Consider the following 13562-nt stretch of genomic DNA (forward strand, 5'->3'; position numbering starts at 1 on the left):
ACGCGATGGTAGCTGGTTCACAGACCCTATAGAAGCCCCATGATCCATGTCTGTGTAGGAAGTGTTGAAAGTGTGAAAGCTGTGTCAGAGGCCACCACAACAGGTGGGCTGGGCCAGCTTGCTAAGTAGGTTCACTCCCCCTCCAGAAAGAGCAATCCTGGTGGCCAATTGGCATGGCCATGAGACAGAGTGCACCCAGAGGTGCCCAGCCTAAACCAGACCTCAACTGTTTTCAGTCTGTATGCTCTCAGACTTTGTGTAGCTACCTGGGAATGTGAGACACAATTCTGTGCTGAGGTTTATATTCTACTTTGATGATATGTCAGTTAGATAAAGGAATTAATTTTAATTAATATAATAACTCTGTGCCAGATACTTTGGTGGGTCTAAAAAGATAGACCCTGCCACTGGACATGCTTGGAGTCTAGGGGAGGAGAGGCAGAGATAATGGCCATAGCACAGTAGTTTATAAAGGCATAAAGAGAATGGGATCAGGAGGTTTTATAAAAGAAGTGACATTTGAGATAGTTCTTGAAGAATAAGTGGGAATTTTTAAGTACAGAAGGGTATTTCTGCCAGACAATAATGTATGAAATATTATGGTGTCTTGGAAAAGTAGCTAACAGCTTCAAGTTAGGAATGGTTATGTAAGGTGGAGGATGGGAGATGGGAAAAATTGGGGTCATATTGTGTCTGACCCAATGAATACTGTGTTCAAGAATTTCTGTTTTATCCTCAGGAAACTAGTCTCCAGAGTTATGGTACCTCAGGGGTGCATAAGACAGTCCTTCAAAATGCTAGAGTGTGTGTGTGTGTGTGTGTGTGTGTGTGTGTGTGTGTGTGTGTGTGTGTGTGTGTTCTTAACCTTTTAGGTTTCTGCATTTTACAATATTAGTATTACAGTATGTGTATATAACTGATCTATATAAAATGTTGTATTTTGTCAGAACATATTAACTTATAAATAAATGTACATGCTATCAGGAGTTAGGCCTCCCAATTGTTACTGTCAGAAGTATATATATATATGATCAAAAGAGCTTAGAGACCACAATGATGAAGAATCAAGATCCCTTAAAGGTTTTTGAGCTGAGTTGTAGTATAAGCATTTTTAGCGAATATAGAAGTTAAATTACAAATGGTCTAGTGTAGAAGCAGAAATGCTAGACATAAAACAGTTGCAGTAACCTACCTGCAAAATGATTTTTTTTAAAGCCATGGGGAGATAAAGAGGAGAGGTAAGAGTGTATGTTAACTATTCTGCTTGAGAATAATCAGGACTCGGTGACTGGTAGGATAGAGAAAGGGAGTAGGACAGGAGAGTAACTCTAACGTGTCTTCATTCCTGACTGGGCAGAAGGCACTGCTGTGAGCAGGTTGGCATACACAGGCCTGCAAACAGTCTATGACATCGATACAGTGATGTCCAGTTACAGAAGGAAATACAGGGCCATAGTTCAAGATAAGGGGTAGATTCAAAATAAGATCAGGTATTATTTATAGATAAGCAGAGGTCAAATTGAAAGAATGAATGATCCTTCCAGGAGTTACTGTACCAGGGAGATCATGGGTAGAAGAGAGCAAGCCAGCATTTTGGAGGGGCTGTGGGAAAAGGGGGCCTGTGAGGAGGGAGGTGCATCTCAGGGTTGAAAGGATGCAAAGAATTCATGGAATTGCTGAGGTCGAGGGAGATTAATTTCAGGAAGGGAGAAAGTAAAGAAAATGTAAATCCTGCAGAGATCATAAAAGATAAGGACTAAAAAGAAATAGATTTGGCCTTTTGGAGGTCATATGTGACCTTACTGAAAGAGCTTCAGAATTTGTTTAAAAAAAGAGTCTAGATTATAATGAATTTAAAAAGTATTCGCTGTTCTATCAAGTTTAATGATTATCCTGCAAAGACTGGTAAAGGCATTATAAATTTTACCAGTCCCTTGGGAAAGCTCTTTGGCAATACTATCAAAAATCATAAAAATATTAATATTCTTTGCCCTAAAAATCCTATTAACAATTATTTCTAGAATAATAAGCAAAGTTATAGCATGAATATACTAATAATAGCAAATAAGCAAAAATGTAGGATCAGTTGGCATATCTAACAGTAAGGAATAGGAGAAGTAGTTGTGTACATGCATTACTGTAGAATATATCCCATGCTTAAAATTAATATAAAACATTGTAGCCTCAAGAAAAATGAACATGTCAAAATGTCAAGTTTGAAAATCAGAAAAAAGTAGATGCATACTCTGATTATAACATTATTCTTATAAAAATAAAAGGTGATGTTTTAAAAGATACTAGGGTGGTTGAAATATCCTTTTCTTTTCCCTGCACTTTTGGTAATTGTTAAATTACATGTGTGCAAGCGCGCAGGCATGGTAGTTAAATAATGGACAGTAAAGCAAAAGCAAGTCTTGGTTTGGGGCTTTAGCTGTGAAGTGGGTGAGATGAGGGTTGGTTTGCGGGAGCAGCAGCCCACACATGCACAGAGAGAGAGGACACACTGACGGGAAAGAAACCCCAAGGGATCCACAGATGGATCAGGCTCTGGGAGAAATTGGGTACCCAGGTATCACTGCTTTGAATGGCGTCTCGTGAGTCCGTCATTCAGGTGAAAGATCAAGTAAGATAGTAAGATAGCATATGAAAAAGTGCTTTGAAACTTTTAAGTTCTTACTGAAATGTTAGGTAGTATTCTACAGTTTCTGGCATCTGCTATAGGCTCTTTCTCCATCAGAGTAGATGCCTAAAAGATAACTGAAAGTTGACTTACTGAATTCGATTCTTATGTGATTTTTAAGGTAGAGTCTCTGCTTAAAACCTTAAAATGAATGGTTTTGGTAGATGTTTTGCTAATCCCTTTAACTCCAGTGTTCTCTGATTCTCTGAAATGTCTTATTAAAATAATATGTAGAAGTGCTTTGGAGGCAGAAGTTCCATTGTATATATAAGGAATTCAGAAGAAGCCACAATATAATTCTACTGTTAGGTTTGATAGTTTTAATGTAACATTGTTTGACCAAAGCCCGTATCTTTAATATAAGAGACATTTTTAAAAGGGAGTTTTAAGTTTATTACTGTAAGGTTGTATTACATATGAAATTTGGTAGATTTTCCATGCTTTCTAAACTTGCTTTGTAGTATTCTGTGATTTTCATTTTCACTTTTACTTTCTCATTTCAGAAACTTGTCAAAACTGGAGAAAATAATTGGTCTCTGCCAGAACTGGTACATGCTGTGGTCCTACTGGCACATTATCATGCGCTGGCGAGCTTTGTTTTTGGTAGTGGCATCAATCCAGAGAGAGACCCAGAAATATCCAACGGATTCAGGCTGATATCAGTCAACAATTTCTGTGTGTGTGATCTCGCTAATGACAACAACATAGAGAACGCATCCCTCGCAGGCACCAACTTTGGGGTCAGTTTCCTTAACTGCTTTTCTTTACTATTTTGCCTTTAAACTTCCTAATGTTAAAAACTTCTAGAGAGAATTTATTCTCTGACTAAACAGTATATTATACACTTGAAATCTTTTTGCATAATTTTTACTACTATAAAATTTAACCTGTACCAGAAGTTCTGAATTATCTTAAAAGGGCTTTAAGCAAATAGATACTTCCTTTAACACAGATAGATATTATTGACAAATCTTCAGGGTGCATCATTTTAAAAAATAAACTATGATATATATCAGGTACTAGATCTAGATTAAATATATCTGTACTTACAAACTTTTCTGTATTTATAACTGAAGCAAAAACATCATATGTCTGAAAATGTTTGTATCTGTCATATGATTTCCTGTGGAGTTAGTGGAAAACCCACTTAGGAACTTAATAATTGTGCCCATGCCACTGTACATAGTAAGATGACACTGGGAGATTAAGACATTTGCTAGAACAATTTTTAATATCAGTAACACCCAAACATCATCCTGTCTGCCTCAGATTGTAGATTCTCTGAGTGAGCTAGAGGCCTTAATGGAGAGAATGAAAAGGCTTCAGGAAGAAAGGGAAGAAGAAGAGACATCTCAGGAAGAAATGACCACTCGTTTTGAGAAGGAGAAGAAAGAAAGTCTTTTCGTGGTTTCTGGAGATACTTTTCATTCATTTCCTCATTCAGGTGCTTTTTTATTTCAGTCTTTGCCTTTAGTCGTCCTTGGAACCTTGACAGACCACCTCTAGTATCTTTCCGTATGATTATGTAAAAATGATTCTACTGGCATGTTCCTTTTATGTAGTTATCTTCCTCTGCCAGACCCTAGTGGTACTGCCTCCCCTCCTACGTTGGTGCATCTCTGAGTACATTTCAGACCCAGTTGAGAGGAACTTCCACCTATGTGGTCCATATTCTATTCTGGATACAGTGTTATACAAAGCAGCCCAGTTGCCTATTAAGTTAGATAGGAATATTTTAAGTCATCCTACTTCTATAATTTTTGTAATGATAAGTGGAATACTGTTTCAACAGATATAATTTTTTAAAAAGCTTTTGCTTTTTTTGTGCGTGGGGAGTGTGTGGGAGGATTGTTCTCACACTGCTGCTTCTCCAGAAATAGTTCTAAAATTACATTGCATGTGCATTCGCATTTCTTTGAAGAAATCATTGGAATTTTATGTGTATTATTTGGGTCATTATATTAGGTTTGGAGAAATTCATTTTGTATTCAAAGCTAAGCTTCTGTACTCTTAAAAATGCACTTTTTTCTAATACTCTGAGAGAATTGAAATAGGAGGGAAACTTCAATTATGACTAAAAAAGGTAATAAACATCACATGGGAAAGGTTATTAAAAGAACAGACTCAATAGAAAGCCTAAACCCTTCAGAGTCATCAATCTATATAATATTTATTCTTAAAATAGAGTTTCATTGGCTTAAAAGAGGGCTTAAAAATTACTAGTCTTAAGACTAGTCAGTCTCATAAATTCTGAGGGTAATCGATTTGGCCGTAACTGGTATAATGTCAAACAGCGTGGAGCAATGGCTCTCAGAAGTTTTACCAGGAAGAATAAGAACCCTTATGTCCTTCCCCTGATGATCTTTTTTTATGGAAGGTTTTATGTACCAAATTGAGTATGTTAAGTAACAGTTTCTCAGAGCTTCTAAATAACAGGAATTCCCAAATAAAGAAACTTGATGTTTCAGTTATTGGTTTAATATTCTACAAAAAATTTATTGAGTGCCCTATGTAGTCTCAGCACTGTGATAGGGATTAACGTTGTCAGGCTAAATAAGACACGATTCTTGCCCTTTGGGGGCTCTCGTTGCTAGTGGGAGAGAAAAAAATGATTACTTTGCATAGCAGAATGTGAAGGGTATATGAGCCTAGAAGAGGACCCTGAACCCAGTCTTGGTAGGGTGGATAGAAGAGGTCCTCGGAGAAGACTCCTGCAGCTGTTTGCTCTAAGCTAAGTCTTAGAGGCTTGAGTGCAAGAGAGTCAGGCAGTGGCTGGGAGACAGAGGAGTCGGGGGTAAACACCATCCAAGCCTGAGCCAGGGCACAAAAACACTGGATGCAGGAGCAAGTGGTTCTGTGTTGCTGTGGCATAAATCATGAGGTAGATAGTGTGATGATGTGGCTAGTTAGGTAGATAAGAGGCCTTATCATGAAGACCTCTCTACCCTAAGGAACTTATATAAGCTGCCATATTTTGGACATTTGAGTTGAGATGTCTGTAAAACCTCCAGTCTGGAGATAGCTACTTGTGTGCTTCTCAAACGTTAATGTGCATGTGAGTTACTGGCGAATCTTGCTAAGAAGCAGATTCAGATTCAGTCAGGCTGGGCTAGGACCTGACAGGCCACACACCTCATCACCAAGTGACACCAGTGCTGCTAGTCTGAGGAGCACACTTGGGGTAGCAAGGATGGAGCAGACAGTCTGAAGGTCAGGAGAGGGTTTTAACCTCAAGATAAAGTTTTGGAAGTTATCAGTATATAATTAGAAGTTAAAAGAGTTGATTATAAAAATCATGTGGGGAAAAAAAATCGTGGGGAGAACAGATGAGACAAAGGAAAATCATGAGCCTAGGGTGAACCTTTTAGGTAAAACAATATTTAAAAATGTAAACTTTTATGAAGGTTAGTAATCTATTTGCTTTTAGACATTGATCTTTTAAGAGTTTCTCTTAAGATGATTAGAGCTTAAAGAATAAACATGTTTTATTTCTTCAAGTTTTCTTATTTTTAGTATTGAAAATATATTTTGGGTCCCAGTCTCTATTCTCCCTTCTTGGGCCCTTGAGCAAGGACTGCTGCCTTCTAACTTGTGGCCAGCAAGTCCTGGGCCCTAGCCGAAAGTATGTTCTAAACTTAATGGAAGAGGCTGTATCATCTGTAAATCATTCAAGGAAATAAATCATGTCATTATTTGTTTTTAACCTTTCTCAGTACTAATTTGCTGGTCACACAAAGATAACATAGAAAAATGAGCCAGTACAGTGGCTGATTGAGTCATTTTTTTATAGACCTACCATGTTTGAAAATGAAACTAGAAATTTATCTTTTCCTATAAAAATGTCTTGGTTTGACCAACATGATAAGCATTCCAGATTCCATGTAGATGTTCTAAAAATAGTTTTTCAAGCCTTTCAAAGAAAATAAATGTTCAAAGGATTCTACCAGGGTAGTACTCTATAGCTTGGATAATAGTTAACTAGCTTTTATTATTTCTTGTTTTTCAAGTTAGAAAAGTGTTCCATTATTGTAACAGAGGTTTTCTGTATTATGTTAGTAGCTACCTCGTAGGGACAGAAATGCAAATAATATGCCAATTATTATTTCCTTTGAGACCAGACTTTGAAATATTTGTTTAGATAAAATTAAAATTACAGTTTTAGATTTGTTGATCAGAACACTAATTTTGACATCTTTAAAATTTTTTTTGACTTCTTAAAAAATATAGGAAAAAATATTTGTGGTTTGATAAAAAGACCTTTGTACATTTCTTTCTGTGGACAAAATTGAGTAGAAATAGGTCTTGATTGACCCCTGATTTTAAAATGAATGGATATTATTCATAGGAAAAATTCCATCTTTTGTGGCTAATTACTCTATTGTTCATATAAAAATGTTTGAAAGTCATGTGAAAACTTAAAAACGTATATAAGCAAAACAAAAACTAACATTGAAATCAAAGGTACCATCTACATAATGGTCAACTCCAGTATCAATATTTGCCAAATGAAACCAGCTGGTTGTACATGTAGGAAGAAAGAGCACTTGAGGAGAGAAACTGTTTACAGAGTTTAGTTATTGCTCACTGTTCCTGGTTTAATTTTACTTTGCAACGCACAAAACTCCTAGTTTTCATAGTAGTCTCAGCAGTTGCTACTACATTTTCAAATTTTGCTTCGTTTCTTTTGATTATTAGGTGATGGACTGAATTAAGGAAAACAATTCATAAATGTTAAGAGATTATGCACTGAAAACACCATTTTTAAAGTGTCTCTATTTATTCAAATAGGGTGCTGGAGCACAAGGGACAATAGTGGCTGGGGGACGGAGCTAGGGATGAGCCTGAGATTTCTCTTCAGAGAACTGAAAGTCACTTAAAAGCTTCGGATCAAATTAAGTAGTTTAATGTTTGCAAGTTTTCCACATCATGTTAAGCTAATCCACATTGTATTTCCTGCTGACCCTCACTCAGTACTGACGGTGGTATTAGTGGTTGAGAGTTAGTTTGCTTATTTCTTCAGTGGATATTTCTTTCCATGTTAATGAAACAAAGAAAAAAATAAATATTAAGTACATAGCATAGTGGTATATAGTAAGTTCTCAACAAATGCCAGTCTCTTCTCTATATGTAATAAAGAAGGTATTTTAATAAGGTGTTTCCAAAGTTGGGTAGTCTGGCCACTCGATCTTTCCTTCTATTATCAAGCACCCCATTTAGTCCATGGTAGCAACCTAAGGAAAAGTTAAACCTTATTGCTAGAATTTTCATGGAATAGCAAGAGATGAATGATAATTAAGGTACTACTAGTGTACCGGGTCTCTCGATGAATTACTGTAACCACTTGTTTTTTAAGCTTCTTAAGACTGCTGTGTTAAAAATTATGCTTTTTTATTATGCCATAAAATTGTTTTATTGACTATTTATTAAACATTAAGTTTAATATTAACTAAAATACTCTATTAATATTGTACTTTGCATAGGAGCTAATTTTTTCATTTTGAAAACTATATGTTCATTTTCTAGAGTAGAAGGGAGTAAATAAAGGTTACCCATCCCCTTTTAATGGTTGAAATCAGAAAAAATAATTATAAAGATAGACTAACCTGCAAAAAGAAAGTGAATTAGAAAATAGTTACCTTTAAATCAAATTAGCATTCAGTAGGCATTTAAAGTTTCTCAGTGGTGGATTTCTAATATTACCAAGTATGCAGAAGTCAGCTGCCTTAATATTATTCTAATCTTCCTTTCTTCTTGAATGCCTCTTTCATAATACTCTAATGCCAGTATCATAAGCACATTGTTACTTCATAAGTTGCATACCTTTTTATTTTCATGTGCACATAAAAATGTACAAATCTTAGGTATATAACAATGAATTTTCACAAACTGAACTTTCCTGTTTAACGCCCAGATCAACCAAGAATAATATCCGCACCCAAAAGGCTGTTTTCTCCACATTGTGTTCCCTTGCCAGTCTTTCCCTGTATGCCTCTTTGTAAGCTAAAAATGAACTGTGTTGAACTAATTTTCACTATGAATACATCCAGATGGAATATAAAATTTTAACAAAATCTATCTTAATAAACTCAATTAAAGTGGCCTTTTACCTTCATCTCTTCTTTTCCCCACATCCCACTTCATCCCCCAGAGAGATAAAAAAAATGGCTATGCTTTATACTCAAAGATCTGTGCTATTTTCCTTCAAATAAGTTACAACTAGTGAATCAATCCTTTGCTACTACTGTTTAGATATTTCCAATTAGTTTTTTTGCCTAGGATAACGATAGTTAAATGTTAACATTGCTAGTATTTGGTAATGAAATTGTATTCAAAACTTAAGCAGTAGGTACTTTATATGAATTTAAGCTATGTAGTCAATATTGTAACTTTGGAAATCCATGGAAAAGCTAAAAAGTGAAGTTGAAGGTGGAATTGTTTCATTGTTCTAGTTATGTACAATTTCCTTAATGCTAGATTGTTCCTAACTGTCCTTAGATTTTGAGTATGACATGATTATAACATCTGATGTCTCCCGATATATTGAAGACCCTGGTTTTGGGTATGAAGACTTTGCCAGACGAGGAGAAGAACATTTGCCAACATTCCGAGCTCAGGTATGAGATGCCTTTAATTCAGAGAAACTACAGAATAAGTACTGTTGCTTTAACTGTGAAATGTTGAAATGTAAGTAAATTGATTTCTAAAGTTAGTAAGTCATTTTGATAGAGTGTGTAAATCTTTTTATTTAACCTAGTTTTTGGCCTAATTTGATGTCCCAGCAGATAATTATTTCCAATGTTTTCCCCACTAAAGACAAAAGGAAGCTGTCTGCTTTACTCAGATATTTGCATTAATACATGGTAGTTGTATAGTGTTCATGCCATTTTGTGGGGAGGAGCATGGAGGAAATCAGCTGATATGGTCACATTTATAATAAAAAGGTATTTTGTAATAAGATCACACATTAGTAGTTATAGTACTTATGTAACCCACCCTCCCCAGAAAAATAGCCACAATAGTGATGTGGCTCCTAAAGAGAGAGTAAGTTTGAGTCAAGACAGACTCCTTTGCACTTGTTTCAGATGATCTGCTAACTGCCTCTGTCACTGAGTAGGTTTGGTCACATAGGAGTACCCCAAGGTCTTCTGGGGTTCTTCAGATAGAGCACAGTCTGCATAGTCCCCAGCCACAGGGGAGGCCAGAGTCCAACTCCAGCACCCCTGACCTTGGACTCCATTGAGGAAACCACATGGTGCTCGGATCTGCAGACTGATATGAAACGTTCTTAGTAAACCTACAAACTTAGAATTAAATTTGAAGTATCTTCAGTTGCTTGCTTCCGTAGTTATATTTAATAAAAACATAGAGTTTAAGTAGAGAATGCCATTCTGTACTTGGATGAATCCCATTCTTTCAGGACTACACCTGGGAAAATCACGGGTTCTCCCTGGTGAACAGGCTTTATTCTGACATTGGACATCTTCTTGATGAAAAGTTTCGCATGGTCTACAATCTCACCTATAACACTATGGCCACCCATGAGGACGTGGACACAACCATGCTACGCAGAGCTTTATTTAACTATGTTCACTGTATGTTTGGAATCAGGTATGTTCGCTGTGGAAGCGGTCTTCTGCATTACCAAAGGAAAATCCTGACATGGATCTACTTCTGTCCTGGTTAGGGGTATATAGTTCTGGGGAGAACATATTACATGCGGACTTCTGATTTTTAAAGATTAATTCCATTTTATAGAAAAGCGTTTTTCTTAAATTATTTTGAATTGTAACATGCACATATGAATACAGTGGTAAGGATTTACCAAGAAGGGGAAAAAATAAATCAGTAATCAGTGGGAATAAGGTAGAATCAGACCGAATTTGAGAATCCTTCCTGAAAGAATTGACAGCTAAAAAACAAATACTGAGTCCCTCTAGATCACTGTAATAAGTGCTGGTTGCTCTATTGGTTTATTTCTTATTTTTGAAGGAATGGTAGTTATAAATAAAACTAAGCTCTCATGAAGCTTCCATCAGAACTTAAAAACAAAACTATCCATCTTTATAAATTAATGGCCTTTAAGTTTAGAAAATTAGCAATGAAAGAACAGTGAGTAAATGAGTACATGAAATTGAATGGTCTAATCAGCAAGGCAAGCTCTTTTTCAAGAATGTACCTTTCTAAGCTAGAGTGTAAAGGATTTTATGGAGATAGACTTTCAGAAAGGAAATTCTCAGTTATGAATCTATTCCATTTGACTCTATACTGTATTCTTTCTGAGAGAGTATCAGAAAGCCTTAATGGAATGGAATTAGGATTGATTTGTTAAGTAAAGTATTTTCTATAATTTTAACTTAAAAAAAGAAATTTACTGAACAATCAACTAATAATGAAACATTCTACATAAAAGACGCTATTAATGTGGTTAAGTTACAGCTATTAGACCATTTACCGTCTTAGACAATAAGTTATAGAATCCTCACATTTTAAAACATACATTGTACTCACCTAGTTAAGAAAAATAAATACTAATAGAATTTAATTCAGTTGTGACAAATATTATATTCGAGATAGTAAATAACATGTCGTGCTTGTATTTATCAGTAGGATGCTACTAAATAAAGCTTATATAAAATCCTTGAGATAACTTTTTTTTAACTAAGCATTATGTGTGGGATAAAAATTAACTGAAAATGTAGAAGTGAATCCCACAAGCTCTCACTACTTTTACCCTCAGCTGTCCTCCTCTCTAGCCATTTCCTCTGCTGTCCCTTCTGTTAATATGGATGAACTGTCTGCTCCTGTGCACTTGGGCACAAAATCCCATCTCCCCTCATCTTCTGAAGGTCCCTATTCTAGCGATTCTACCTTCTTTCTCCTGCTTAATCAACTTTACTCTTTATTGGATCTTTCCCATCAGTATATAAACATGCTGTTTCTTTCATCTTTAAAAAATAAGTCCTTTCTTTACTCTTCTTTTCCCTCTGTTGCCTCATTTTTATGCCCCCATGCACAGCATATCTCTTTGAAAAAATGTTGTATATTTACCGTCACTATTTTCTCATCTCCCATTCCCTCTGGAACCCACTATCCTGTCAGGCTTTTACTCCCATCTTGCCAAAAAAAACTTGGCAGTGAGGTAGCCAGTGACCTCTCTGTGGCTACTCCAGCGTCAGCCCTCAGTTCTCACCTTCCCTGACGAGTTAGCGGTGTTGGACAGTTGGCTACTCCCTCTTCTTGGAACGTTTGACTCCTGCCTTAGGGCTGGACCGTGGTGCCCCTTCTCCTGATACCCGCCCAGGTGTCAGCCTCTCAGAGAGGCCCTTCTGCCCACCCTGTCACAACCACAGCTGCTGTCTTCCCAACTTCCCGTGCCCTCTGCTCTCCTTAGTGGTTACCACCGCTGACATAGTATAGGGTTGTCTTCTTAATTTTTTTTTCTCCAGTAGAATTTAAATTCCATGAGGGATTTTTGTCTTACTTAGTTCAATAGTGTATCACCAGTTCCTAGAGGAGTACCAGAAGGTACATGGCATATAACAGGCACTAAGTATTTGTTAGATGAGTTAATTAGTGAGCTTTTGGTATTTAATTACTAGATAATGAAATTCTCAGTATAATTTTAGAAAATTTTATTTTGTCATTATAAAGCTGTTGTCACCTTGCTCATAGGTATGATGACTATGATTATGGAGAAGTTAATCAATTACTTGAACGAAGCCTGAAGGTTTACATTAAGACAGTGACCTGCTATCCTGAGAGAACTACCAAGCGCATGTATGATAGTTACTGGCATCAGTTCAAACACTCAGAAAAGGTATGTTTCAGGACCAGACATTTTACCATAGATAAATGTTCAATATAATTATCAATGATTATGAAAAACTATACAGGAAAATATTAATAAATTAGTGCCATTATGAAAGTGGCATCAGCTAGCCATCTGTTTACTTTTATGTTACTAAATTTAGGTTTATTGAATATTAACTAAATTTTGGTTATGTTTTGTCCAATGTGGTATATAAAGTTTAGTATTGACCTTTGAAAGAAAAGACCCGAATATTGATATTTTTGAAGTACATTTGTGAAGCCATCTATCATTCTAATGATTAATAAAAATCAAGCCTACTGAGATGTTGTTAGGTGTAATTGTATCTTGGCTCAGAAGGCATATCCATTTAGAGATTCATTAACTCTAGCCATTAGAGTTAACATATTAGAACAATAGTTTCTCATTCTAATTGGGTAATTTAGTATTTTGACAATATAATGCAAGACCTTTGAGCCAAATATATTATTTATTATGTCAGAATACTTCTTTGGATGAAATATATAAGAATCATTATTTAGGACCTAAAAAGTGTTAAACGTCTTTACCAACATTACAGTATAAGCATTGGCTTTAAATCCTAGGTATTGACCTGTTAGTCCAAGAATCTTCCATTTATAACACAGTACCCAAGCCTCAGAGTAAGAAAATCTTTTTAGGGTCCTAATATTCACTAATTAACTTGACCAAGAATGTTATGGCCTCAAAACCTAACAGATGTTTTGAAGTCTTAGAGCTGATCACACATCAAATAAATACCCATTTTATCTCCACCATCTTTCCTCGATGGATCTTTATGCCCTACTTACATATTTACACTAGATTTTCTTCCTTTACTAGGTTTTATCTAGAAATATTCTCTTAACTCAAGAGATTATATCCAACAATAAACCCAACCTGTAGAAAGTTACCAAAATAATTTAAATATAATAGCAAAACATATTTCTTTATAATAAATTTTGAAAATATGTGAGTATTAATTTTAACCTATCAACTCAGAGCATCCCAAAAAAAGTTAGGTGCTTATTCACAGCATTATCTAAATGAGTCTAG

General features: G+C 35.7%; 1 protein-coding gene across 6 annotated transcripts in view; it reads left to right on the top strand.

Annotated features, from left to right (window-relative positions):
• Positions 1–13562, top strand: part of SESN3 (sestrin 3) — a 69078-nt gene that overhangs the window by 46993 nt on the left and 8523 nt on the right. For 5 of the 6 annotated variants that reach the window (XR_012132597.1, XM_037013769.2, XM_037013766.2 and 2 more), the window contains exons 5-9: positions 3184–3420; positions 3950–4124; positions 9176–9294; positions 10098–10288; positions 12353–12497. Coding sequence is in view for 5 of the 6 variants with exons in the window: in XM_037013769.2 (XP_036869664.1) it covers positions 3184–3420; positions 3950–4124; positions 9176–9294; positions 10098–10288; positions 12353–12497 (867 nt within the window). In the remaining variant the exon portion in view is untranslated. The remainder of the gene's footprint in view (positions 1–3183; positions 3421–3949; positions 4125–9175; positions 9295–10097; positions 10289–12352; positions 12498–13562) is intronic. The other variant, XM_037013767.2, reaches the window with a different exon arrangement.

This window comes from Manis javanica, chromosome 6 (assembly GCF_040802235.1).
Source record: "Manis javanica isolate MJ-LG chromosome 6, MJ_LKY, whole genome shotgun sequence".
Classification (NCBI taxonomy): Eukaryota; Metazoa; Chordata; class Mammalia; order Pholidota; family Manidae; genus Manis; species Manis javanica.